Genomic DNA, 27,985 nt, shown 5'->3' with positions numbered 1-27,985 from the left:
TGCCAATTACGTCACATCTTGCCACTGAGTAATTTTGAAATAGAAGTTATGATATCTGTCACTAATACAGGTAACTGTACATCAATTTCATTTATAGAATTGAAACATAAGCACTGTTTCACAGCTGTACACCACAACACACACTGTTATGTACACTGGGAAAATATTTCAATGTCTATTTTCCCACAAAATTATTCACTCATATGGCAGGAAAAAAAAAAAAAAAAAAAAAATCTGAAATTCATGCAGGGACTAGTTTTTACAAACAAAATGGGTTACGCCATCCACACCTGAAAGTATAATACATATGAAGCTCATACAGTTAAGCAGCTTCCATTATGGTCAACAGCACATCAATTCACTTAAAAATTATTGTACCACAAAATAAATTAAAAATTACATATTTCACAAAATGACAGCACTAATCTGAACACAACAATAACAATCACATAAATATATCACTTTCAACTGCCTCACACAAATAGTTTTCTGCAATATTTGATGAAGTACCACATCTACAGCAGCACTTGCTGCTTACACACTTCTCTCTCACTTCTCTCTCACTTCTCTGGATGGGTTGTTCCAAATACAAAAATCACATGTCCTTTTGAACAACTTCAATTAAGCAAATTAATTATAATCACTGTCACAACAGTCACATCAGCTATTCTGTCATTTACATCATATATTTAGTACAGTAAATAAAGCTGCAACTCAAAAGCAGTCAAAACAAAACATGGGTCACGATTCTAAAGGCTCTACTTTCACTTTAACCCCTGCAAATGAACGAGCAATTTTGTGGTTTGGTCGTTCTGCACCACTATCACTGTCAGAATCTTTGTGCGACTTTCGTCGGTTATTTGGAGTAGTCGTAATTTCTGCATCAGAATCACCCGATGGTCGATGGCGAGAATGTGATGACAGAACTGGCCTCCCATCAGAGTCTGAATCTCTTGTCGACTGCCGGCGAGTGCGTCCTGTTGCTGGAGTAGAGGGCAATGAAAAGCTCTCCTGAAGCTGCTTTTGTTTGGCTTCCCACATCATCTGCTGTCTTTGTAAGACATCTGGATACCTTAAGATGAAGGAAAATACACAATATTTAGTGTGAAGCTTGACAAGTTTAAACAGAGACGCTGCCAGAGTTCCATCTTTTCATTTCCACAACCTTTGTTTCTGTTGTCATTTACTAAACATATTAATTTGACAGAATTGGGCCAATAAGTTGTACGATACCGCAGTAAATATAAAGTTAAATGAAGAGTAAAATGCAAAGAACTTCTATGATAATTCCACACTAAAATACTTAATAAAGGTAGTACAAACCTTGTAATAAAATCATTGTCATATGGTCGCAGCAGTTCCCAGCCTCTGCCCGATCTAGGTTTCGCAAACTGTGAGAGAATTTCATTCAACTCTCCTGATCCTAAATTTGTAGTTTTGTGTACCTTTTCCTGCTGGACAAATCGTTCCTGTGTGAATCTGTGTAGCTGTAAATCCGTAAGTATATATTAGAAAATAAGCACCAAAAAGTACATTCTTCTGTTTGGAAAGAAAGGCAACATAATAAAGTTCTAATCAATGTAACAACTAAAGGTCTCTCACCAGTGACTAGTGTTCACCATCAACTCTATCATTCCTTTAGAGAGAGAGAGAGAGAGAGAGAGAGAGAGAGAGAGAGAGAGAGAGAACCTATTTGAACAGTTCACTTCGGGCATTTTAAAAATAATCCCAAAGGTGCTCTGTCCTCAGTGGGCCTTATCTCCTTCCCTCATACCCTCTCTTTTTTATAACAACAGAGGATTAAGTATAATGGATTACCTGTACAACTTCAATGAGGTTGGATTATAACATTCTGACTGTTTATGGGAAACTCTGCTCATTCTCCTTTAATTGTAACAACAATTTGGCAATGCAATATTTTCCAGATTAACTTTTTCTTTCAGTAACATGGAAGTGACAAAAAACAGAATCACAGTGAATCTTAATGGTACAATGGAGTGTTCAAACCCCATAATCTTTCACTTTTTTTAAAAGAATTTTTTTATTTATTTATTTTTTTATCGTAACAATTCCAGAGACAAGAGACATATGGCACAAAGTTTACTTCTTTGAATACACTTGTTACAGCTATCTTTAGCTGCCACTTCACACGACTTCTCATGTCTAAAAAGCAAAACTTTTAGTTCAGTACTTCAATTTGTGTACATCTACAGCTCTCATGTATTAGAAATCACATTTAATTCAACTCCATTACATAAAAAAGACAAAAAAATAAAGAGGTCTTGGATGCATCCCTAAAATGTAGCCTTCACAAACTGCTCTGACAAATTGGTTTCTGGAAAAGATTGGTGTCCCATCTCTAGTTGACCTCATATAATTCATATTCAACTAATGATATGAATGACAATGACCCACACAAAAATTATATCTGCTATGCTGCTAAGAATATTTGGTGATTAAGTACCATATCTGATGAGGCAGCGAGTTGTTGCAATTCAGTGTTAGCCACGTGCTCAACAACATTTATGATTTCCACCAAAAATACAGTAACTGCTAGAGAACAGCTGCAAATCAAGGTAGGTGATGACTGTTAACAAATTCCAATGCACTTCAGGCACTGTTAGATACTATTAGTCTAATATATTGCTGAAATTCACATGGTAGAATGAGCAATTGGACCAAAATTTCTCTGGCTGTCACAGGTACCTCAATACTCATGAAGAAGTATGTGGATACAGAACACAATTGGGTCATTCCATGTCAGTTCAACCAGGGGCTCCAGCTCACAGTCTCAGATTTGACTGAAATTCAGTACACTAATTCTACCATGTGTGGAAAACTCGTGTACAAAGTATTAGTTTCCCCTGCCAATTAGTTCCAGAATTATGACTTGTGAAAGAAGGTGGTGTGACCCGTAAATTGCAACCCGCATCTGGCAATCTATCTTCAGACCCAACTTCAAGTCTAAATAACTTTGGAACTATTCCACACAGTTCAGTGAAATTTTTACAACCCAGTAACATCCATTTAGTGAACACACTCTATGAATCAAAACACCAACAACACATTTCTGAGGGAAAATAAAAAATTCCAAAATGTGATTTAAAAAATGTAATATGTTAAAGGTACATATTGTAGGTGCCCTCTATGCCAAATGTAATTCACTCAAAAAGGGTATAAATTTTTTTGTGGTAAGCTTAATGTGGCCTAAACACACACAGAAGTCATCTTGCCCATATCAGTCACACAGACAGAGTTACATGCACACGAAAATACAAAAATTTGAAAAATTAACTGAAAAACATGTATTTTCTAAGTGTGGTAGCACAAAAGGGACAAGTGGTATCCAAGCCAAATTTCACACACTGCATAAGTAGACCATAATGATATATATATCAAAATTTCAGCATATTATTGCAAGACATTTGTGTACAATGGAAGCTGACAGATTTATTTGGTGACTAATGTGGCCATTGTTCCACAACACAATTTTGTAAAAACATATCGTAAACTGTTCTGCCTCTTCTTATCCTCTCCCACAACTGTTTAATCACTAAGCAACAACATATAGACAGATTAACACAACCTATCATTAATGTTTACTGCACCTTAACTGCTAAAAACCAGTCGATTGTGCTTCAAACAGAAGTTCTCCCACACTTTAGCTACTGTACTCTGTACAATGAGTGGCAAATTGTACTGTCTTCCTGACACTGTGGTAGGAACTGGAACTGTCATAAGAATATGTTCAAAAGGAATCCAACACCTGTCTGCCAAACGTGGCCAATGAAATGATCTTGGTGGTCCCACTGGTGCCATGAAGTTCACAAATACATTACCTTCTGCTTCACAGCACTCTGCAACACATCCTAAGAACCATTTGTCATCATAAACAGCAATAAAATAGCAACCCGGTTGTATGTTGCTGCTTTTGCTTCTGAATCCTTAGTCAGACACACTGTGAAGACACATGTTGTGCATGAGCCTATAGTTATAACTGGACAGTCTGCTCATCTGAACATTGTCAGAGTCCACTGGAGAGAAGGGATGATGGCTACTTGTGCCTGCAACAGTTTTAACATGTTCTAGTCTGCTTTTTAGCAACTCTTTGACTGATTTCACCTCATCTTTCGAAACATAGAATTATTGTATGCCAGAGCTATTTTTCTATACCCAGGTAAATAATTGAAGAGGTGTTAGTTTGACCTTCTGTAGGGTGTTGCTGACTAGCTCGTGGTGCCATGAGCTTAATGGTAGCACCAATACCATCACATACATTTTTACCATGACTTGTTGCGAAAAAATTCCACTGTGCGTGAATCTGAAAATCATGGTAATTCATGCACAAATTTTTGGGCTTTTAACAGTTTTTGTACTGACTAACTGCCCCATCACTGAAGTATTTCGCAAAATGTATGTGAGGCAGCTTGTTTTTCACATATGCCATGACAGTGCAAATGTGGGCATGAACTGCAATGGCATCAGGAATTAAACAGTCACTAAAAACGCACAGGTTCATGACAGACACATCACCTGATTCACCTCTATAGTAAGTCGCAAATGGCTGGAGAGTTGGTTGACGGTTGTCCCAATGATATCCTTGGATGGCATCTTGAACTATAAATGTATAATTTTCAGAAAAGTCTAGTATTACGATAATTTCATCTTGTTTCAAATTATCCTTACTGGAGACAAGCCAATTGTGCTGTTGCTGTGAAGCTGTGTGTGGTCAGTTTGTCCATTTTTTGACAACATATTTCAACAAAATCTTCCACTGTACTTTGCTTTGTTTCAAGACTTGTGTGATCCATGTGTGTCCATTGTTTATAAGAAACAAGTTCATTGTCATCCATAAGGAGTTCACCATAAAGTTTGTTATTCATGTGTTCTGCAAGATTTGCCTTACCAGGACACTTTTCACACCTGTGTATCATGCATTGGTAGGAACTGATGTCACACACTAGCAGCTTCATTGTACCTTTGTAATCCAGACCAGAATCCTTTATAGCAGCAAACATCAGCTCAGCATTTTGATGGGTCTCACATACACAAACATTGTGTGTGCCCCATGCACTTACAGGCACAACCCATTTTGGCTGAAGATTGAAAAAAGATGATAAACATACTTTGGTATTGGGATACTTTTCCTTGAATTCTACATATAGTTCTGATATGTTGCATAGCAACAGTCGTTTTTGCATCTGTACATGTACATTTCCCATTTTCACCGTTACATAGTCTTTTTTTCCAGGCATTATTTGGCTGTAGTTATTATTTTCATAAAACTCTGACACTAGTACCTTTATTTCTGAACTCAATTGCTTACCCTGAGCCTGCTGAAGTTGTGGAAGCACTCCTTGGGTTGTTTTTATTTTCCTAGGTTGCTTTACCATATATGTAGAAACATTGAATTCCTTTGCAGTGTAGTCAATAGACCAGCTGAGAGGTGCAAGGGTAAGAATAGCTACTTTTTTCTGGTGTATGGATATGGCACATTTTTCTTTCAAATCATGCACAATTTTGTCCAAATCAGAGCATTTCCGGAATGACTTCTGTTCCTTTGGAACAGATAGTTCTTCTTCTTCCACCATTAGTGTGTCAGCTATTTTGTGTTTTAATTCCATTTGAACTTCTTGTAGTTTTCTTCTACCATAGCTGGGCCTGTCTCTTTTCCCAACTGTGTGTGTCTTCATGGGAGACAAACCAAGAGTAGTCATTGAAGTATTTAATTGCTCATCCACTATGGTTGTAGGTGGCTGATACTCTTCGTCACTGTCATGTAAATTATCAGAATATTCTTCATTTTTTAGCAGTGTAACCCACCTGGAACATAACTTTTGTCCTGGTTTCATATTAAGTCCCATGCACTGATTCACTTTCAATACTTATTTTATATCAGTTTCTCTGAGGCTACACTTCACTGTCTTCTTATGAATCCGAAATGGATCAAAACAACTTCTTTGTAGGAAAGAATGCTTATCCAGAAACACTTTCATATGATGATAACAAACACCAAAGTTTCCTGGAACTGTACTTCTTGTGCTCACAGGGTGTATCCCGGATCTCCATAGCAACAAATCTTGGCCCGATTCATTCAGATCATACAGTACAAAGCGAATGCCACATTTTGTTCAATATGTTCTTTTATGACAATCAGATGCTTGTGCTCTACCAATACTGCAACGTGTTTGAACAAAAGCACCACTAGTACACTCTTCTGCCTCCATACTGACTTTCCACAACAGTACTGACCAGTCTGAACTAGAATCTTAAAAACATGAGTAACCTGTAATTATCGCTTGTTTCCTTTGTTGTTCCTGCCTAACAATGACTCATTCTGTCCCTGAAAACTACCATTGTTTAACTTTCTGTTGCCTAATGGTTCCCAACAATTGCTGCAGCTTTATCTGAAACAAGCTGTCTGCATCATCGCTATTACTAAATCGTGTTAAAAGAAACGTAACCAAATACATCTCTGTCAACTTTTATTGTATACAAAGGCCTTGCAAATAACGAGTTGAAATTTTGCCACATATTATATTATGGTCTACTTATGCAGTGTTTGAAATTTGGCTTGGATATCACTTGTCCCTTTTGTGCTACCACACTTAGAAAATACATGTTTTTCAGTTAATTTTTCAAATTTTTGTATTTTCGTGTGCATGTAACTCTGTCTGTGTGACTGATATGGGCAAGATGACTTCTGTGTGTGTTTAGGCCACATTAAGCTTACCACAAAAAAATTTATACCCTTTTTGAGTGAATTATATTTGGCATAGAGACACCTACAATATGTACCTTTTAACGTATCACATTTTTTAAATCACATTTTGGAATTTTTTATTTTCCCTCAGAAATGTGTTGTTGGTGTTTTGATTCATAGAGTGTGTTCTCTAAATAGATGTTACTGGGTTGTAAAAATTTCACTGGACTGTGCAGAACAGTTCCAAAGTTATTAAGACCTGAAGTTGGGTCTGAAGATAGATTGCCAGATGCGGGTTGCAATTTCCAGGTCACGCCACTTTCTTTCACAATCTGTAATTCTGGAACTAACTGGCTGGAGAACTTAAAATTTTGTACATGAGTGTTCCACACTTGATAGCATTGGTGTGCTAAATTTCAGCCAAATCTGACACTATCAGCTGGAACATTTTCTCAAATTGGTTTAATTGACATGGAATGACCCAATTATTGTATTAATGCCATTTTACTGCATGCCATAATAAGTCACATGTGATGAGTACTGTTTCCAGAATGCACAGCATACTCATTCTTTATTCACACTACTCACTATAACTTGGTATATATGTCGCAAATTGAATGTGACTGGTATGTTGTTATTGATACATGAAACTATTCACTTCTCCAGGAGGTCAGATCCAGCAAATGATGATTTCAAGTTGAATTTGTCAAATAAGCAGAACAAGAAGAATGCTTCAATGGTTTTGATCCAATTGCATAATATGGTGCTCCAGGTTTTGGTGAGCAGCAACACCCTTAGTTTCCACTTGAGCAACATCAGGTAGGCAAGAAAAGTATATTATTTAATTACGTATCTGATGTGTAGACTAAAATACCCCCCCCCCCCCCCCTCCCAAAGATGTTTCACGCAGCTAATATTGAGACAGAACATGTCAACAATTACTGCCTGTACATTAGAAGCTACTGAAACATCTAGCTACTGAAACATCCAGCAGCTTGAACCTCCCACTGAATGCTGTGTAAACAGCAAATTAAACAAATACTTGGTGCAACAATTCAGCAATTTTCTCCCATAATTTTATACTCAAGAATGATATCTTGTTCCCAACATTAGTTGATCTGTTAACCCAATTTTACAGAGACTGGTCAAGTGTCTCAAATTAATGTGGCATCTTCTTCCAACTTTGTAATAGCTCGACCAATAAGTTCTGATATTTGAGTAATCCAATAAAGCATATTCTGAGGGACTTCAAACTGTGCATAAACAACTGATGATGATGATGATGATGATGATGATCTCTCTCTCTCTCTCTCTCTCTCTCTCTCTCTCTCTCTCACACACACACACACACACACACACACACACACACACACACACACACACACACACGCTACACAACCATGTACGTACAATCAACGTAAATTGAGGCCAGGTGGGTGGCAAGAACCAAGGACATGTTGTAATACCAGTTTCCACCTGCAAAGCTCTGAGAAAATGGTGTCAGGAGGAAGACCTCTGTGCATGTTTCACCACATATGCCACCTGGATTCTTCCCCATCACCAGTTTCTCAGAATGCTGCGGGTGAGAACTGGCTTTACAGCATGTCCTTGGTTCTCACCACCCATCTGCTCTTAATTTATGTTAATTTCTTTGGACCCAGCATTTCTTCTTAAAAACTATTCCTTTCTTCACACACTTTCAGTTTCCTGTATGTTTTATTTTCTGACCTGTCTATTTTTCCCCACCCCCTGCCTCTAGCATATATAATGTACTTAACTTTCCGCTCTCATTAACTCTTCCTTATTACCCATCTTCCACCTTTAAGCTCTCAGGTTTTCAAATCTCATCCAGTGCAATCCCCAACCATCAATCTTTCCTTCTCATCCCATTTCGTAAGTCTCCCCTGACATGGAGTCCTATGTGACTTTTCCGTGATTCTCCCCATTTCCTAAACTTCGCCAGTCCTTTTCCTCCATTCCTCTTCCTTCCCCTTCAACACTTCTGCCAGAAGAAGGAGCCACTGGCTCCATAGATAAAATATGACACACATTAAATTATGAACTACATAATAAATTGCAACAATTAGAAAATAAATTTTGGTAACATGTTCCACTGTTGTTGACTGTTGTGCATAACATTCACAACATATCAAACAAAGGGAACTTGAGAAGTTGGCCATGGCTGAACACTGTCTAGCAGAAGAGGATACAATAAAATTTAAAAAAAGATGAGAGTTGTGGCTAAGATACTATCATACTTGAATGCTGTTATCAAAGAAGCAGATGAAATTCGAATAAATAACAATGATTTTAACACATGTAATGGGGGCAGGCTTTAGGCAGAAAGCAAACAGTGAAAGCAAAGACGTAGGCTTGACACTTGTAAGGATGCAGGAGCAACAGTCTCAAACATGGTGCTGGCTCCTCAAGCCATCACGTGACATTTGGTCCCATGGTGGTACGGAGCTGCTATGAACTGCCCAACTCACCTTCTGCGCATGTGTTACTCTGTCCTTCTCTGGAAGGTTTCAAATGCTGCCACTACATCTATATGATCAGGACACTTTTCCAGTCCCAGGAGTCAGTGATTTTAATTCCCAATGACAACAGTTGAGGCAGCTAACAAAAGCGCGAATGTTTTATTTGAAGTGACGTGGCCTGTAAACTGAGAAGATTTTATTGATGCCTTATTACTTATTGCACTCTTCCCAATGCAGATTGGTTTCACATGAGATTTTTGGGAAAATAATTAATTCTTTAGTATCAACTTTATTTGTTTCAAGACAAGATAAGACTTTTCAAGTCTTCTTTCGAGAAATATAGTTCTGTTTCACTATATATAACAGATACGGAATTTATCCATTCCATATCTGTTCATCCTCCCCCATGAACCATGGACCTTGCCGTTGGTGGGGAGACTTGCGTGCCTAAGCGATACACATAGCCACACCGTAGGTGCAACCACAACGGATGGTAATCTGTTGAGAGGCCAGACAAACGTGTGGTTCCTGAAGAGGGGCAGCAGCCTTTTCAGTAGTCGCAGGGGCAGCAGTCTGGATGATTGACTGATCTGGCCTTGTAACACTAACCAAAACGGCCTTGCTGTGCTGGTACTGCGAACAGCTGAAAGCAAGGGGAAACTACAGCCGTAATTTTTTTCCAAGTCATGCAGCTTTACTGTACTGTTAAATGATGATGGCGTCCTCTTGGGTAAAATATCCTGGAGGTAAAATAGTCCCCCATTCAGATCTCCAGGCGAGAACTACTCAAGAGGACGTCGTTATCAGGAGAAAGAGGCGTTCTACGGGTCAGAGTGTGGAATGTCAGATCCCTTAATCGGGCAGGTAGGTTAAAAAATTTAAAAAGGGAAATGGATAGGTTAAAGTTAGATATAGTGGGAATTAGTGAAGTTCGGTGGCAGGAGGAACAAGACTTTTGTTCAGTTGCATACAGGGTTATAAATACAAAATCAAATACGGGTAATGCAGGAGTAGGTTTGGTAATGAATAAAAAAAATAGGAGTGCAGGTAAGCTACTACAAACAGCATAGTGAACACATTATTGTGGCCAAGACAGACACGAAAGCCATGCCAACTAAAGTAGTACAAGTTTATATGCCAACTATCTCTGCAGATGGCGAAGAAATTGATGAAATGTATGATGAGATAAAAAAATTATTCAGATAGTGAAGGGAGACGAAAATTTAACAGTCATGGGTGACTGGAATTCCGACAGTAGGAAAAGGAAGAGAAGGAAACGTAGTAGGTGAATATGGATTGAGGGTAAGAAATGAAAGAGGAAGCCGCCTGGTAGAATTTTGCACAGAACATAACTTAATTATAGCTAACACTTGGTTCAAGAATCATGAAAGAGGGTCGTATACATGGAAGAAGCCTGGAGACACTAGAAGGTATCAGATAGATTATATAATGGTAAGACAGAGATTTAGGAACCAGGTTTTATATTCTAAGACATTTCCAGGGGCAGATGTGGACTCTAACCACAATCTATTGGTTAAGAACTGAAGATTAAAACTGAAGAAACTGCAAAATGGTAGGAATTTAAGGAAATGGGACCTGGATAAACTGACTAAACCAGAGGTTGTACAGCGTTTCAGGGAGAGCATAAGGGAACAATTGACAGGAATGGGGGAAAGAAATACAGTAGAAGAAAAATGGGTGGCTTTGATGGATGAAGTCGTGAAGGCAGCAGAGGATCAAGTAGGTAAAAGGTGAGGGCTAGTAGAAATCCTTGGGTAACAGAAGAAATATTGAATTTAGTTGATGAAAGGAGAAAATATAAAAATGCAGTAAATGAAGCAGGCAAAACGGAATACAAGCGTCTCAAAAATGTGATCGACAGGAAGTGCAAAATGCTTAAGCAGGGATGGCTAGAGGACAAATGTACGGATGTAGAGGCATATCTCACTAGGGGTAAGACAGATACTGCCTACAGGAAAATTAAAGAGACCTTTGGAGAAAAGAGAACCACTTGCATGAATATCAAGAGCTCAGATGGAAACCCAGTTCTACTCAAAGAAAGGAAAGCAGAAAGGTGGAAGGAGTATATACAAGTCTATACAAGGGTGATGTAATAGAGGACAATATTATGGAAATGGAAGAGGATGTAGATGAAGATGAAATGGGAGATATGATACTGCGTGAAGAGTTTGACAGAGCCCTGAAAGACCTGAGTCGAAACAAGGTCCCGGGAGTAGACAACATTCCATTAGAACTACTGAAAGCCTTGGGAGAGCCAGTCCTAACAAAACTCTACCACCTGGTGAGCAAGATGTATGAGACAGGCGAAATACCCTCAGACTTCAAGAAGAATATATTAATTCCAATCCCAAAGAAAGCAAATGCTGAGAGATGTGAAAATTACCGAACTATCAGTTTAATAAGTCACAGCTGCAAAATTCTAATTTGAGTTCTTTACAGACGAATGGAAAAACTGGTAGAAGCCGACCTCGAGGAAGATCAGTTTGGATTCTGTAGAAATACTGGAACACGTGAGGCAATACTGACCCTACGACTTGTCTTAGAAGATAGATTAAGGAAAGGCAAACCTACATTCCTAGCATTTGTAGACTTAGAGAAAGCTTTTGACAATGTTGATTGGAATACTCTCTTTCAAATTCTGAAGGTGGCACGGGTAGAATACATGGAGCGAAAGGCTATTTACAATTTGTACAGAAACCAGATGGCAGTTATAAGAGTCAAGGGACATGAAAGGGAAGCAGTGGTTGGAAAGGGAGTAAGACAGGGTTGTAGCCTCTCCCCGATGTTATTCAATCTGTATACTGAGCAAGCAGTAAAGGAAACAAAAGAAAAATTTGGTGTAGGAATTAAAATCCATGGAGAAGAAATAAAAACCTTTAGGTTCGCCAATGACATTGTAATTCTGACAGAGACAGCAAAAGACTTGGAAGAGCAGTTGAACAGAATGGACAGTGTCTTGAAACGAAGATATAAGATGAACATCAACAAAAGCAAAACGAGGATAATGGAATGTAGTCGAATTAAGTCGGGTGATGCTGAGGGAATTAGATTAGGAAATGAGACACTTAAAGTAGTAAAGGAGTTTTGCTATTTGGGGAGCAAAATAACTGATTATTGTCAAAGTAGAGAGGATATCAAATGTAGACTGGCAATGGCAAGGAAAGCATTCTTGAAGAAGAGAAATTTGTTAACATCGAGTATAGATTTAAATATCAGGAAGTCGTTTCTGAAAGTATTTGTATGGAGTGTAGCCATGTATGCAGGAAGTCGTTTCTGAAAGTATTTGTATGGAGTGTAGCCATGTATGGAAGTGAAACATGGACGATTAATAGTTTGGACAACAAGAGAACAGAAGCTTTCGAAATATGGTGCTACAGAAAAATGCTGAAGATTAGATGGGTAGACTAGATAACTAATGAGGAGGTATTGAATAGAATTGGGGAGAAGAGGAGTTTGTGGCAAAACTTGACTAGAAGAAGGGATCGGTTGGTAGGACATGTTCTGAGGCATCAAGGGATCACCAATTTAGTACTGGAGGGCAGTGTGGAGAGTAAAAATCGTAGAGGGAGACCAAGAGATGAATACACTAAGCAGATTCAGAAGGATGTAAGTTGCAATAGGTACTTGGAGATGATGAAGCTTTCACAGGATAAAGTAGCATGGAGAGCTGCATCAAATCAGTCTCAGGACTGAAGACCACAACAACAACAAACACGGAATTTATAACAATATCAAAAAAGGAAGGATGGTTATGGTTTAGTGTCTCATTAATGAGACAATGTCATTAGAGACTGAGTACGAACTTGGACTGGGGAAGGACGGGGAAGGAAACTGGATGTGCCTTTACAAAGGAACCAACTGGGCTTTCACCTTAACCAATCAAAGGGAATCATGGAAAAATTTAAATCTAGATCTAGATGGCCAGAAGAGGATCTGACCTACCTTCTTCCCAAATACAGGTCTAGCTTCTTACGACTGTGTAACCTTGCTCAACTCTGTCAAAGAGATGCCAGTTAAGAATGAGGGAGTATTGCTTGCTTTCCTACCTAAATTATGGATGATAACTTCCTTTTAGATCTCTGATAAATTACAGTGTCCCTTCCTAAAAATAATATTAACATAATTAAACATAACATACAGTGTCAACATTACAATCATACAAATGAAGAACTTAGAATGAAGTGATCCCCACTTGCTGTAAAATACTGAATAAGTCAAGGCCGATTTCACATCAACTGAAGAAACACCTTCAGATGGGATAGTAGAACCTATAGAAATAAAACTTGGATAAATGCCATGTGGGATAAAGAAAGCTGTAGACCAATAATGCAGATAAACAATTTCAATGTTCTACCCCAACAACGTGAGCAGAAAGGTAGTTGAGTGGCAGTGGGCATGGCAGTACTGACTGCTCTGCAATGACTAAGATGTTTACAGGCTGTTTACTCGATGGCGAGTGTTAATCGGAGACAAGAGTATCATCAGGACTACCCAGGGAAGTGTGACAGGACCGCTACTATTTTCTATTTACATAAATGGTCTGGTGGACAGAGTGGGCAACAACCTGCAGTTGTTTGCTGATGGCCCTGTAGCTGTGTGGGAAGGTGCTGAAGTTGAGTGACTGTTGGAGGATTCAAGATGACTTAGACAAAACTACTGGTTGGTGTGATGAATGGCAACTAGCTCTAAATGTAGAAACATCTAAGTTAATGCATATGAGGAAAAACAAACCTGATATGCTCGAATACAGCTTTAGTTGGGACAGTCACGTCATTTAAGTATCTGGTCATAATGTTGCACAGCAATATGAAATGGAATGAGTATGTGAGGATTATAGTAGGGAAGAGAAATGGCTGACTATGGTTTATTGTAAGAATTTTGGGAAAGTGTGGTTCATTTGTAAAGGAGATTGCGTGTAGGACAGTAGTGGACCTATTCTTGAGTACTGTTCCAGTGTTTGGGGTCTGTAACAGAGCCAGATTATTGGAAGACATTGAAGCAATTCTGAGGCAGACTGCGAGATTTGTTTCTTGTAGGTTCAAACAACATGCAAGTGACACAGACATGGTTTGGAAACTCAAATGGGAATCTCTGAAGGGAAGGCAATGCTCTTTCTGAGGAACACTATTGACAAAATTTAGAGAATTGACCTTTGAAGTCAACTGCAAAATGATTCTACTGCCACTAACATACATTTTGCATAAGGACGATGAAAATAGGATACAAGAAATTAGGGCTCATATGGAGCCAATGGACAGTTGCTTTTCCCTCATTCTATTTGTGGTTGGAACGGGGCACCATCCATCAATCACTGTGCGGTAGCTTGCGGAGTATGTATGTAGATATAGATGTATCTGGCATCAGAAGCGATGGAAACAAAGCAATCACTACAGGTAGCGTGAAAAGTGGGGGCATCTGTACATGTGCTAAACTAGTTAAAAATTTGTAACACAGTATAGAAAAGACTTTCAGGTGGAATTGTTGATGTGTTCTCTGAAGCAGGTTCCAAAATTTCTTCCAGTCTGACCTATACATTTAGGATTACAGTCATCACAGGTCATACTATACATCCCTGAGGACACAACTGTCCTGTGTTGCAGTCTAAATTTTTGATCATTATTCTTTGGGACATAAAAAGTCAGAGTGTATCTTTAGAGATCACACATTTGCCAATTCTGTTGGAAATATTACCACACTGTTTGTTCCACATGGTCTTTATTTCTATGAATGACAGGGAGTGGCTCTACAACAGTTACCTTTCTGCTATGAGTTTTTAAAAACTCTGAGTACTCTTCAAGCCTTGCTCGTGAAACTATTTTTCAATATCCCGTTTTTCTTCAGACCACTGTTAAAAATTCTCTGTAAATCCACCCCCCCCCCCCCCCGATTACGCAAGGATGTGTCTTCAACTCATACAAAACCAATTGTGACTTCGAATGAAAGTAGTTTATAGCCAGTGTGAATCATTTCATTCAAAATGTGGAAATTTGGCTGCAGTTGTCTGCAATTTTAAATACCATGTTGAAGAGCTTAGCTGTGTCTGGTACCCAGTTTTCTTACACTCAGACAGACCTATCGATTCATGACCATGGAGGGAAAAGTCTTTTGTTCTTCATGTTCACAATGATAAATTTAGAAAGAATGTTATCTCACATTACATTAAAAGTCTCTAAGGATATCTGCTACTACATTGGCACTTGTTTTAATCGCCAAAACAATTTTATTTATCATGTCATGAAATGTTTCAGAAGAACCCCTACATCAGATCTGTGACAAGATATAAAAAGCAATACTTCATAACAATAGACACACATCTATTATAATAAATGTGAGGTATCTTTTTGATTCCTATTCCTTTATGTATTTCCTGACCAAGGCAGTTTGACATGATACGATGTAAGCAATTTCACCAGTGGGTGATACACAAACAAAAATTATTAATAAAGGAATCATATTGTACTATCAAAACTGTAGCTGCTACATTCCAAAGCTGCTAGAATTTGAACACAGGAAGTGATACAAGGCAAACTACCTCAGTAAATTTCGACCATAACATTAAAAGCAAAATTACGTGGCAAAATCAAAAATTTCAAATAGCTTAATAAATATCAAACTTAAAAATGTGGAATGAAGGCAGTATTATAATTACAGCGAACTACTGCCATTTATAACCTAGCAGCAGGTAATTCTTGTCACATCGAGATTAGTCATTACAATTGCACTACAAGAAATTGTTGGTCAATTAGTTACATGTTTCAGGGATCATTTTGCATGATAGATCATAATGATGTGAAACGAGGCATTTTAAGTACACACTGCAAATTAATTTGTACATACGATTACATTCTGAACATTTCTACTTTTTCCCCTTTCTTTTTTATTTTGTATTACAAAAAGAAAAATATATATAGATCTGAGTTAGTAATTCCTACCCACCACCTTCTTTTATGGAATAGAAGGAGTTATCAAGGAGAAACTTTCTCAGTTTATTTTCAAATTTTACTTTGCTGTCTATCAAACATTTTATATTAAATTTGTTTGTGTGTGTGTTTGTGTTCGTTATTGTCTCTATCAACGTACCAATGCTTTCGTTTGGTAAATTACAGAATCTTTGTTTTTAGATATATTTTTCTCACGTGGAATGTTTCCCTCTGTTATATTCAAAACATTTTATATCGCTGGATAAGTGATTAAAAATTTTGTTGCAGGATTGTGCACCCCTTTTTATTGCTAAAGATAACCTTAATGTGGAGTAACAAATGTCATTTTTCCTTCCAGTATTGTAATTACATCATTGTTTCTTTCAAACTGTAATGGATTATTTACAACAAACTTCATGAGTGAATAAATATGCTGTGAAGCAGATGTCAGAATGCCTAACTCCTTAAACAGATGTCTATAAGATGATTGTGGGTGAGCACCAGATATAATTTTCACAGCATGTTTTTGTGCACGGAGACTCTATTAAAGATGAGTTACCCCAGAACATTATTCCATGTGACATTACTGAATGAAAACATGCAAAATATGTCAACTTAAAGATTTGTCCCTGCCCAGGATATGCAATGATTCTAAGTGCAAATGTTGCTGAACTAAGTTGTTTTATGAGTTCCAAAATGCATTTTTTCCAATTTAAATTCTCATCAATAAGGATTCCTTAAGAATTTTGAAGTCCTCACCCTATTTATTATTTCCTTGCCTTGTGTTACACTTATCATTGGTGTAGTGCCGCTAGATGAGCAGAACTGAATATGTTACGTCAAAACAGAGGGTGCGGCTATTCACAGAAAACCACTGAATGATACTTTTAAGAACTTTATTTACCATTTCTTCTATTTTGGTACGTATGTTTGCATCGGAAAAAAGAACTAATTCTCCTTAGACAGAACATTGTTTACATATATGAGGAACAGTAATGGACATAAGATTGAACCTTGGGGAAGTCCGTGTGTGATTTCTCCTCAATCAGAATTATTTCACTGGACTCAACTGCTTGAATTACTAAGTACAACTTTCTGCATTCTTTTGGTTGGATATGATATCATCCATTGGGTGGCTATACCATCAGGCCTGTAACACATCAATTTATCTAGGAGAATACTGTGATTCACACAGTCAAATGCCTTCGAGAGATTACAGAAAATATCAACCGGAGGTATTTTTATTTACAGTTACAAATTTCTATCGAAAAGATTGTAGCTGCAGTGCTTCAATGTGCTGGAACTGGACACTGGAATACGCACGTATGGGAATATATAACACACAAATTTCAACTATCCTATTTAAATAATAGTACATGGCTGTAACAAGTGTTTAAAAACAATAGTACATGACACTCAAAATTTCAGCCAACATACTGAAAAACAATAGTATATGACAGTCAAAATAATAAAAGATAAAAAACAAGACTTTAAAGAATGTGAAAAAGAAGGGGGCAGATGCATTTTTTATGGTTAAAGGAATAATTGACATTTATGACTTAGCATTATGTTACACTCATAACGTTGCCAATAAAAGCCACTGCAAAAAATAAATAAAAATTTAAAAAATCAGTCAGTAGTCATTACAGTTTCGTTAACCCAAGGGATGCGACCCATACTTTAGCCAAAATGAAAGAAAGCAGTCATACCCTTGACACCACAGCAACTACAGATCACAGTGTAAAGCACCAAAAAAACTGAGATATAAATTTTTCTATAGTTTCTGCAGAAAATTATTTTATTTATTTATTTATTTTTTTTTTTACGTTGTGCACAGTTACAAATTTCTATTATGAAGACCGTAGCTACAAAGTTTCAAGCTGCTCAAATTGAACGTAGGAATATGGCACATATGGGAATATTCAGTATGCAAGTTTCATCCAATCTATTGAAAAAGCAATGGTACCTGATAGTCAAAATACCAAAAGATCAAAAATAACCCATACAGAAAGAGAGCAGGAACATTAATTGTAAATAAAGGTGTCTGATAATTATGGTTTAGCAGCAATTTACGCTTGTAACTTGTGCCTTCTGCTTGTTAAACAAGGGCTCACAATACAGCAGTCAATTAAGAATGTTATTTCTGAAATTAAAAGTGCTTGCGAATATGCTAAACTTCCTAAATGGAAACAGACCAAGACTGTCATTTAAGCTAATAGAGTGATTCACCAGGGTAAATACCAAGTGCAGACACACTACAACAATGATTGTACTATAAAATACCTCAATGTTAAGTTGGAATCAAATAATGTCCTGCTGATACATGAGGACAAGGAGAATGCTTTTGTTCTTACTCATGATGGTGACTGTATTTACAATGTTTCTTTCATGACAATGACATTTATGAAATAAAGGAAGATCTGTTGCAGAAGATCCAGGAAGATTTGAAGTCCAAAATTGCATTTTGTTACTTCCTGTTTCAGAATGACGGGGATAAGAAAATAATTAGTGTGATGTATCCACAAATGCATTTTCTCTGAACGCAAATAAAGTAGACCTGATAAGTCAATTAGACTGATCATCAAGAAAAGACCCAGCCAAAGCTATAAATTGAATTAAATGTGCAACATATTGCTTAATGAGTTTTATAGTTTCAGCTATGATTACACCACCAAAACTAGTTACCATCTCACCTCCATCACTGGTGATATTAAACTTCCTGATAGAGATTCTTCAGCATCATTTAACATCGTTAATTTGTATACCAATACCTGACACCCTTTATATCATTTGTGATAATTTGATTAAATTTCAAGAAATTGAAAATAAATCATTAATGGAACTGGTCTAGCTTTCCTTCTCTGTTAATTATTTGCCTTTAAGGAGAAGTTATTTCATCAAACAAATGGCCTGCCATGGATAACAGCCTTGCTGGCTTAATGGTGAACACATTTATTACTTTCCTTGAGAATAAATTCTTCTGTTGCTGTCTTGAAATTTCTCAAAAAATTATTCTGTACTGCAGATATATGGACAATATCAGTTTTTTTCCAATATATAAAGTACACAGCCAACTAGTTGTATAAATTTAAAATAAAAACCTTGTCCAGGTTCCACTACCACAAAGGGTATCTTCTTCAGAAGGAAAGTCACATAAATTACATGACATTAAAACTGGAAACATAAATTATGAGCCAAGGAGCTCATGTCTGCTCTTTTAACAAGCTGTACCTGTGTAAAAATATTTACTGTTTCCGTGGAGTATTTTATTTCATATTTTCTACTGTTTGGCTTGAGCTCCTTATACCATTAGTGGTACTGAAATCTGCTGAAGGTTTTTATGTTAAACTTATGCAAACGGCTGGCTGTATACTTTAAATTCTGAAATTTTACATAAGGTTGCTGCCGTGTTTACAATTATTATTGTTTTATTTAAAAGTGATGAAAAAGAAATCTACAATTTTACTAAGATCTTGAATGTTTTGTATCCACATATACAGTTTCCCTAAGAGAACGAAAAAATGGATTACTAATTAACTTGAGTTCACACTTCAGAAGGCAGGTAACAAATAAGCAGTTGCACATGTTTACTGCAAACCAAACTGCACTGATGTTATCATTAGCCAAGATTTCTGCCACTCCTTGATACCAAATTACTCTTGTTTCCATGCTATGCTTCACAGGCTTGCAATATTAAACCTTAGCGATGACGCTCGTGAACATTTTTGAAATTTATACCTATTAATACATCATTATAATGCTTTACTGAGCATTTTATAAATGTGAATACAACAACCATTTTATGTCGCTTCAACCATTGCAAAAGTTCTATAGTATCACACCTCAAAAACTGCGGGTCTGATGTTTTTCTTTTTTTTGCCCCACCAGAAGTACCGGTTTGTCACCAATGACACGTTAGTTACCTTTTTATGTCTTTTTCAAATCATAAACAATACCAATATTTTAAACATTTTACTCATTTTATAGATCCATATCACATTTTATTCTTTACCTGTGTCATTTCAACTTGTAAAAATATTTGCAATATCCTTTCAAAATGTTTAAACACATTAACATTTTATTTTGCGTTTAGTCCTATGCACTGTCACCTGCAACTGTCGTGATCTCACAAATGTTTTGTTTTGTTTGGAGCAAGGTACAATATCACTATCGTTAATGAAACTGCAGTGAGTGATGGCTGGTTTGCAGTATAACACTAAGGCTGAGGACCACAGTGTTACAGGTGTCACTTGGTACTAAGCTGTAATTATCAGTGGCTACCACTAACTGCTTAGGGGGCAATCGAAAAGTTTCCATTTAAGGGCATCACTGCAGTATATACACAATGTAATGTGATTCTGATGCACGTACATAAGCACTGACATACAAGCAATAAATGCGCAAACGTGAAATATGGCAACATTATTAGCAAATGCGTCCAAACAGGCCAATGTGGTGTTATTCTTTTCTGGGTTGCCAAAGGGCGAGCTCTGACAGACATCCATCGGAGATTAAGGAATATGTATGAGGCAGCATCTCTGCTAAATACCACTGCTGTGGAATGGTGTGCCAATTTCTGTGCAATGTGCTGCTGTTTCATGATGACACATGTCCCCATATTGCAAATGTCACAACACAGAAGTTACACCAACTCAGGTAGGACACACTGAGCACCCACCATATCAGCCTAGTGTCTCCCCATGCGATCATTACATCTTCGGTCCCTTAAAAAAGGCTTTGAGGGTCGACAATTACTGTTGGACGAGGAAATGCAGTACGGAGTTACAGTCTCCTTTACGCAGCAGCACACAATGTTTTCCCAAACAGATATCTTCAACCTGGTGTGCCAGTGGACTGATTACTTCAACGCTGACATTGATTTTTCCTCATTGGCATACTGATTCTGGACTGTATGGCCTTCAAACAGAAATTTTTTGATTGCCATTTATAGTTAATGTTCACACTCCCTTGCTATAAGGTCTATTATTATTTTGACTATCATGTACTATTTTTTTTTCAACTACCTGACTGACTAAAACCTGCATACTGCATTGAATAATCCCACATGCACCATATTCTTATGTTCAGTTCCAGCAGCTTGAAGTGATGTACCTATGATCCTCTTGGCAGAAATTTAAAACTGGAATGACTGTCTCATCCCAAACTGCAAAAAAAAGCAATTTTCTGTAGAAATTGTTTAAATATTTATATGGTATAGTTTGTCTGGCACTGTCTTCCATAGTACTTGTGTCAGAGGAGCATCTCTACTTTGTTTCATGTAGGGTGAGGTGCAACATCCAGGTGATTAATGAAATTGCAGTGACTGATATTTTTGTAGTACAATGCAATGACTGATGACCATGATGTAATGGGTGTAGCTTAATACCAAGTCATACAATGGTTTAAATAGGTTAGTTGAAATTTGCATGTTGAATATTGCCATTTGTGCTGTATTATAAAGTTCAATTTTAGCAGAATGAAGTGTGAAGAGCTGCAGCTACAATCTTTTTGGTAGAAATTTGTAACTGCAATTACTGACAATTTTTTGTAGTATAATTGTAACGATCAATCCTGATGTGAAACGCACTAACTGCTACTAGGCCATAAATCACAATGGTTCCTTGTAATTCCAATAAGCATCCCAGCTTCCTCCCTTCCACGTTTACATTTATTAAGCAATTTGTGATTAATCAAACAATGGAAAATCCAGGATGGAATGTAACAATATTATGAGAAGGAAAGTTGCCACTCACCACATAGCAGAGATCCTGAGTTACAGTTAGGCACAACAAAAAGATTTTTTATTTTATCATGTAATTTTGCTTTTAATGTTTTGTTATGTACTGAACTATTTCACCTTATGTCACTTCCCATGTACCACTTCTAGCAGCTTCGGAATGTAGCAGCTACTGCCTTGTCCATACAATATGTTTCTTTTAACAACAATATTTATTTACATGTCAGTAAGATATATAGCATAATTACTTTTTTAATAAGCATTGTGTCATACTAGTTATTGTGGATGTCACTGGTGCTGATATCAAGAATGTCACCGACTGGCAAAACTGTTTAGCTTGCACCATGTCAAACTGCCTGTCAGTTTGAGAACTGATTGTGTTAAGAGACTGGAGTAGGAAGTGACAAGATATTTTATACTGGTTTTATTAGGTAAACATTTCTCAGCTTCACTGTGTTGTGCAATGTATTCCTTTTAATATCTTATATTTAGGAAAAAGAAAAAATTGTTTTATTTTAAGATCAAACTCTGTATTATTTTTTGCCACATTTGGTGCTACTGGTGCTATTCTTTGCCAATTTCAGAGCCAATTTCAATGTTGTGGCAAAATTCGTTTTTTGCCCATTTTGTTGTTTTTTTCTGCCAAATTTGATGATTTTTTTCCTCAAATTCGGTGTTTTTGCTCTACTTTGGTGTTATTTTTTGCTAATTTTTATGTATTTTTTTGACAAACTCGGTTATATTTTGTTTGTTAAATTCAATGTTATTTTTGTCATCATCAATGCTATCTGTTGCCAAATTCTATACTTTTTTCCCAAAGTCGCCATTTTTTGACAATTTTTCCATTATTTGTTTGCCAATTATAGTATTATATTTTTCAGTTTTCATTGTTTATTTTCATTCAATGTTAGAGCTAATAACTGACAATTTCTGTATCATTTTATGTCCATTTCAGTGTTCCTTTTACTGGTTTTGGAGGTATTTTGTGCTGATTTTGATGTTTTTATGCCTATTTCCTTGAGAATTTTCATCTATTTTTTTGTGTAATTTTTTGCCAATTTCAGTGCTATTTTATGCCAATTTTTGTGTTATATTTTGCCAATTTTGGTGCTTTGTTTTGCCAGTGTTAGTATTACTTTTCTTCCTTTTTTGTAATTTTTTTTCGTTCCAATTTTTGCGCTTTTTGTCGATTTCAGTTTTGCCAATGTGTGTTACTTTTAGCCAGTTTTTGAGCTACTTCTTTTTGCCAATTTTGGAGCTATTTTCTGGCCAAATTTGGTGCTGTTTTGACATCATACCATAGCCTGTTACATGGGAAATAAACTGCAATTGTAAGATTATGCACAAACCTCATCCCTGAGGAGAAAAGAAGGCAAAATGCAATTTCAGTGTTCAATACCTATCAGTTACAAATATTGGTAATCCGTTGTCCTCAAATTTATAGTATTTTCTGTATGACAAACTGACAAATTTTATGATATTTCATAAAAATCTCCAATTTCATGTTATTTTGCAAGTAAAAGCCAATTTTGCGTTATTGTATTCACAAAATTTTCATATTCTGTTTCATGACACAGAACTGATGTTGGGGTTCCCTCTTAACGCATCAAAAGATGATAAATTATTTTTGTGATCAACAGAAGCGTTTTGCCATACACTGTTTTCTGATAGACAGTTTTTGTTGAATATATTGACAAGAATTGCATTTCATTAAATGAAATGGGTGCTTTTTAAAAACAAGCACAGATCTTTCTGCCTGGCATAGTAAAAATAACTTAACTTTATCCACAAATAATTAGAAATTGATTACAGCTGTAACAATAATTAGTACATAAGTTTTTAGGTAAGACAAAAGCTATAAGCGATTTCAGCTATTTCCATCGACTTTGTTTCAGTTGCAGTTAGTAGTAACAGTTAGTTAACATGTCGTAAAACAGAAACAGTAAGCAGTAACAGGAAGTTACATTGCTTGGAGAAAAAAAAAAAAAAAAAAAAAAAAAAAAAAAAAAAAAAAAAAAAAAAAAAAAAAAAAATTAAAGCTTGGCCTTTTCACCCTGAGACCAGATCAGACCACATAATCAGGAAAAGGGGGGGGGGGGCGGCTGGAGGGAGTGAGTGAGTAAGTGAGTTATGTCCAGCTTTATCACAGTCTTGTAGTTAATATTTTAATATTACTTTATTTACTATAAAGCACCGTTTCATATTATAAAAGAAAAAGATCAAATTTACAAAAGAAATGTATGCTGTATCCTAAAGATTAGCTTAGGCATGCATAAAAGTAGATGCATGTACCCACAGGAGTATGAATACTCATGTGGGAGAATAAAAATCATTCACAAAAATATTAAGAACAGCAGACATAAAGAAGGAAAAGTGAGAAGAAATGGTTCCTGCGGAGGTCAAAACACAAATCATGATAAGATACTGCATTAGTGCTCAAAGGGGGGGGGGGGGGGGTGTGGAAGGAAGATGGGGCAGGAGCACACACAGGGGACTCAAGGATCAGCTGCATGGCATGCTATTTCAACAGTTGCTTCACAACCCACCAATACCAACCACCAACTTAAAAGCATATCTAACTGGGCAGATGGAAAACTGATCATGTGCCACATTTCGTCCTATTATCCTACCGGTCTCAACTGCCACTTACCCTGAGCCTCCGTCTACCTCTATTCTCTTCCCAACCACTTAAAAAAATAAATAAAGGCTGCCCCCATGGTCTAGTGAACCACTTGATCCTGCCCTTGTCCTACCGCATGCGATCATTAATTTCACGCCAATCTCTACCACTTACCGTAATTTCCCGTTTCATTATCTTCCTTAAGCCCCATGCATGCACACAAACTGAATTAAAGAAAATGTCGCTGCAAATGACAGATCACGTACAGCATGCAAGAAAGGAGCCAAAAGTATCAATATTACTGCTCCTTACTCAGAAGGAGTCAAGGTTCTGAAAACCACAGTGCTCTGTGTCGTGACATAATGTTTCTCTGGACCTCACCAGACTTCTGCTGAATTTTACGAGGACAAAATAAAGTTGCCATTTTTTTTCTCATTCTGCAGTTATTCACCAGCAACTTCTTTTTATTACTACTACTTTAGGACTTCTGTATACAGAGCTTTAGTTTAACTAATACAAGCTTATCTTTCTACCTTAAATGAAAGATGATGACTTTTGCCTGGACTTCCCATTTGCCCTCACATAAGCCACTGCTCATGTGAATAGAAAATATATTGCCAGCAGTAGACTTACACTTTTCTTACAAATTTCTTCCTTTGAATGAAACCTTTTACAACTAAACATAAATTCTGAATTACATTTGTAGTCAGGAAAGTGACTTTTGCACCTTATCTAACACTGTACTGTTTTACTTACAATATAGTCACGAGCCCGACACATCACTTCTGCAGGAACTTTGCCAGATGCACTGAAACTATCCTTTGGATACAGCAAGTCACTGCGTACCACCCAATTTCCTCTGACTAACACAGCACACTGCTGTATGGCACGCAGCAGACCAGCCACATCACTCTCTTGACCTAATAGCGACAGCAGCTGTGAGAACTGTACTATTTTTGCTGCAATATTATGGAACATACTGTAATGAACTCTAGTATACAGAAGCAAAAGATTACAAAATATGTGATCTAATACTAACTTAATCTTGGTCATTCAAGACAAATTGATGTAGGCGAAGGAATTGCATCTTGTGCACTTTTTTTTTTTTTTTTTTTTTTTTTTACTGCCATACCAGACAAAGTAATTGGTTTTTAATGTGTTTATTTAACTATTTTATTACTTGTATGATTTTCCATTAAATGAATCGCAATGCATAATCAATTTAGGCAGTATCATAAAGGAAATTTTTCAAAGTGTTGTATTTGGCTCAAGGTACATTGTGGTCTTGTACCATGATGTACAGCTTAAAGAAAGAAGACAAGTCACATATTATGAAAATACTTTATTGAACATAAACACATGGCTAATAAACTGAATATCCAAATAACACACACAAAAGTAGTTTTTCTGGTTAAAAAATTAGGTCTAAAAATTAATGTTAATAAACATTCAAATGCAATAAATTATTTTATTATTTTAAGCCCATGTAGCATTTCTATATCTTTAATCTGTACCGCCATACTGTAAATGTCTAACAAAGTACCATGGGCCATGATCATGGTGCAATATCACCAAATGGATCTAAGTACAATTTTCATCCCACTTCAATAAATGGTGAATATAACCTAAAATAATAAATTTACATCATGGTTTCTAGAGAAATGTCTGTTATAATCATTAGCCACATAGGTTTAATTTTATTTGTGCACATATAGCTGGAATAACAATGAATTAAGAACAGAAGAACTTACTTTTAGATTAAAAAGTAATCATACATGTAAGGAAACTGAAACAATTGCTCCTTGCTCCTGTAATAACAGCTGGCTATACTCATGCCATAATAGGTAACTTTTGGTGTGAATAGGACTTAAGTTAGAGAGTAAACACCAGAGATATAAGACTGACTACAAGCCTCTACCCTAATAATCTTTGATTTTTCTGTCTTAAAGAATGCAATTACTATTAGCAAAAAATGTAAACTCTGTACTGCACTGTCATGTAGAACCCATTTATGAAACGAGGCTCAAAAACTGCAGAACCTGTTTTGACCTGTTTGAGTTTCTAGCCTCTCCACGGTATTATTTTAGAGACTTACTGTGTTGGTTTCATTGGTGAAACATTGTGTTATGATTATCTGACAGGATCACATGAGGCATGCTAAACATTGTTTTTTTTTTTAATATATATATATAACACAATGTTTCACCAATGAAACCAACACAGTAAGTCTCTAAAATAATACCATGGAGAGGCTAGAAACTCGTATTTTACACAACTTCAAAGTATAACCCAAAAAACCATAATTTTGTAACATCTACATATCTGTTTCCCCAATCATTCTAATATTATAATGTAGATTTAAGGCTGTCTAAATAATGAGTGAGACAGAGAAGATATTACAAATACTTAGTAGCACTTACCTCGTAATAACAGCTGCCTAACCTGATCTACCATTGGCAACTGTTTCAATTGAACAAGAGACAAAGTCTCTGAAGTCACTTGCCGCTGTTTCTGGTATTCTTCTTGCACAGGAGGTGGAACTAGTAAGCGAGTGTAATCACTTCTTGCCAAGCTCATCTGTGCAGTATCGCCAGCACTTGTCAGAGCAGGTTCACAGTAAAGGTGAGCCTTCTCCAACTATAACAGTCAGACAGTAATAAAAATTGTGTCAGTCTATATATAACACAAAGCACGACAACCACATCCATGTTATAAACAGCAACATATATTTAGTTACTATTTCCATTGCTAAAAAAAATGCATTTATGAAATTTCACTGTTAAACATTTAATGAATGGTAACTGTTCATGATCTAATTAAACTCAGAAATCTGATTGCTACATGGACTGAAACCATTAGGTGTATCAGGAATTAAAGATGTCAGATTTTTGGTGTAAATTCTTTATTGATACACTCAACACTCTTAGTTGTTAGATAGACCTGTATTTAGGAAAAAATTAAACTCTATTTTCATCACATTATTTTGGCTATCCATAACACAATGTAAAACTGCAATAAAATATCAATTATACAGGGTATTTCAAAAAGAGTGACCTAACATTGATAAAAACATACTACAAACATTGGATGAACTGCGAAATGCTCACAGAATCTTAAAGCTAGCTATGCTATTACAAATGCTCTGTGTGTCCATCACAGCAGCATCACTAACAAAATCTAAGTGATAGTTAAAATGCATCAACTTTTACAGAAATTATTGTAGCTGTTATCCAGTTCTTCACTTCTTCTATGTCACAAGGTGAAGGGGAGACGAACACACTTCCCTTCACATATCTCCACAACAAAAAATTGCATGGGGTCATGTCTGGTGATCTTGGAGGTCAAGACTGCAGAGTAGCGTCTTAGAGGCCAAGAATGAAGGGCAGCATCTTGGGGCCCCCTGCAACCTATCCAGTGTTAAGGCAGAGTGTCATGGAGAAACTGACGTACGTGTTGTGCCATTGTGATAAGAGCTCCATCCTGTTGGAAAATGAAGTTATCAGA

General features: G+C 36.6%; 1 protein-coding gene across 1 annotated transcript in view; it reads right to left on the bottom strand.

Annotated features, from left to right (window-relative positions):
• Window positions 1-556: 556 nt before the first annotated feature.
• Window positions 557-27,985, bottom strand: part of LOC124777280 (DNA-directed RNA polymerase III subunit RPC5) — a 108,336-nt gene continuing 80,907 nt past the window's right edge. Inside the window, exons 6-9 of the mRNA XM_047252623.1 lie at window positions 26,902-27,118; window positions 25,238-25,440; window positions 1,324-1,487; window positions 557-1,072 (exon numbers count right to left, since the gene is read on the bottom strand). Coding sequence (XP_047108579.1) covers window positions 742-1,072; window positions 1,324-1,487; window positions 25,238-25,440; window positions 26,902-27,118 — 915 coding nt within the window. The 3' untranslated portion in view covers window positions 557-741. The remainder of the gene's footprint in view (window positions 1,073-1,323; window positions 1,488-25,237; window positions 25,441-26,901; window positions 27,119-27,985) is intronic.

The sequence above is a fragment of the Schistocerca piceifrons genome, chromosome 2 (genome assembly GCF_021461385.2).
Source record: "Schistocerca piceifrons isolate TAMUIC-IGC-003096 chromosome 2, iqSchPice1.1, whole genome shotgun sequence".
NCBI classification, from domain to species: Eukaryota; Metazoa; Arthropoda; class Insecta; order Orthoptera; family Acrididae; genus Schistocerca; species Schistocerca piceifrons.
Note: the sequence above shows the minus strand (reverse complement) of the source record. Positions and strands in the feature narration are given on the sequence as shown.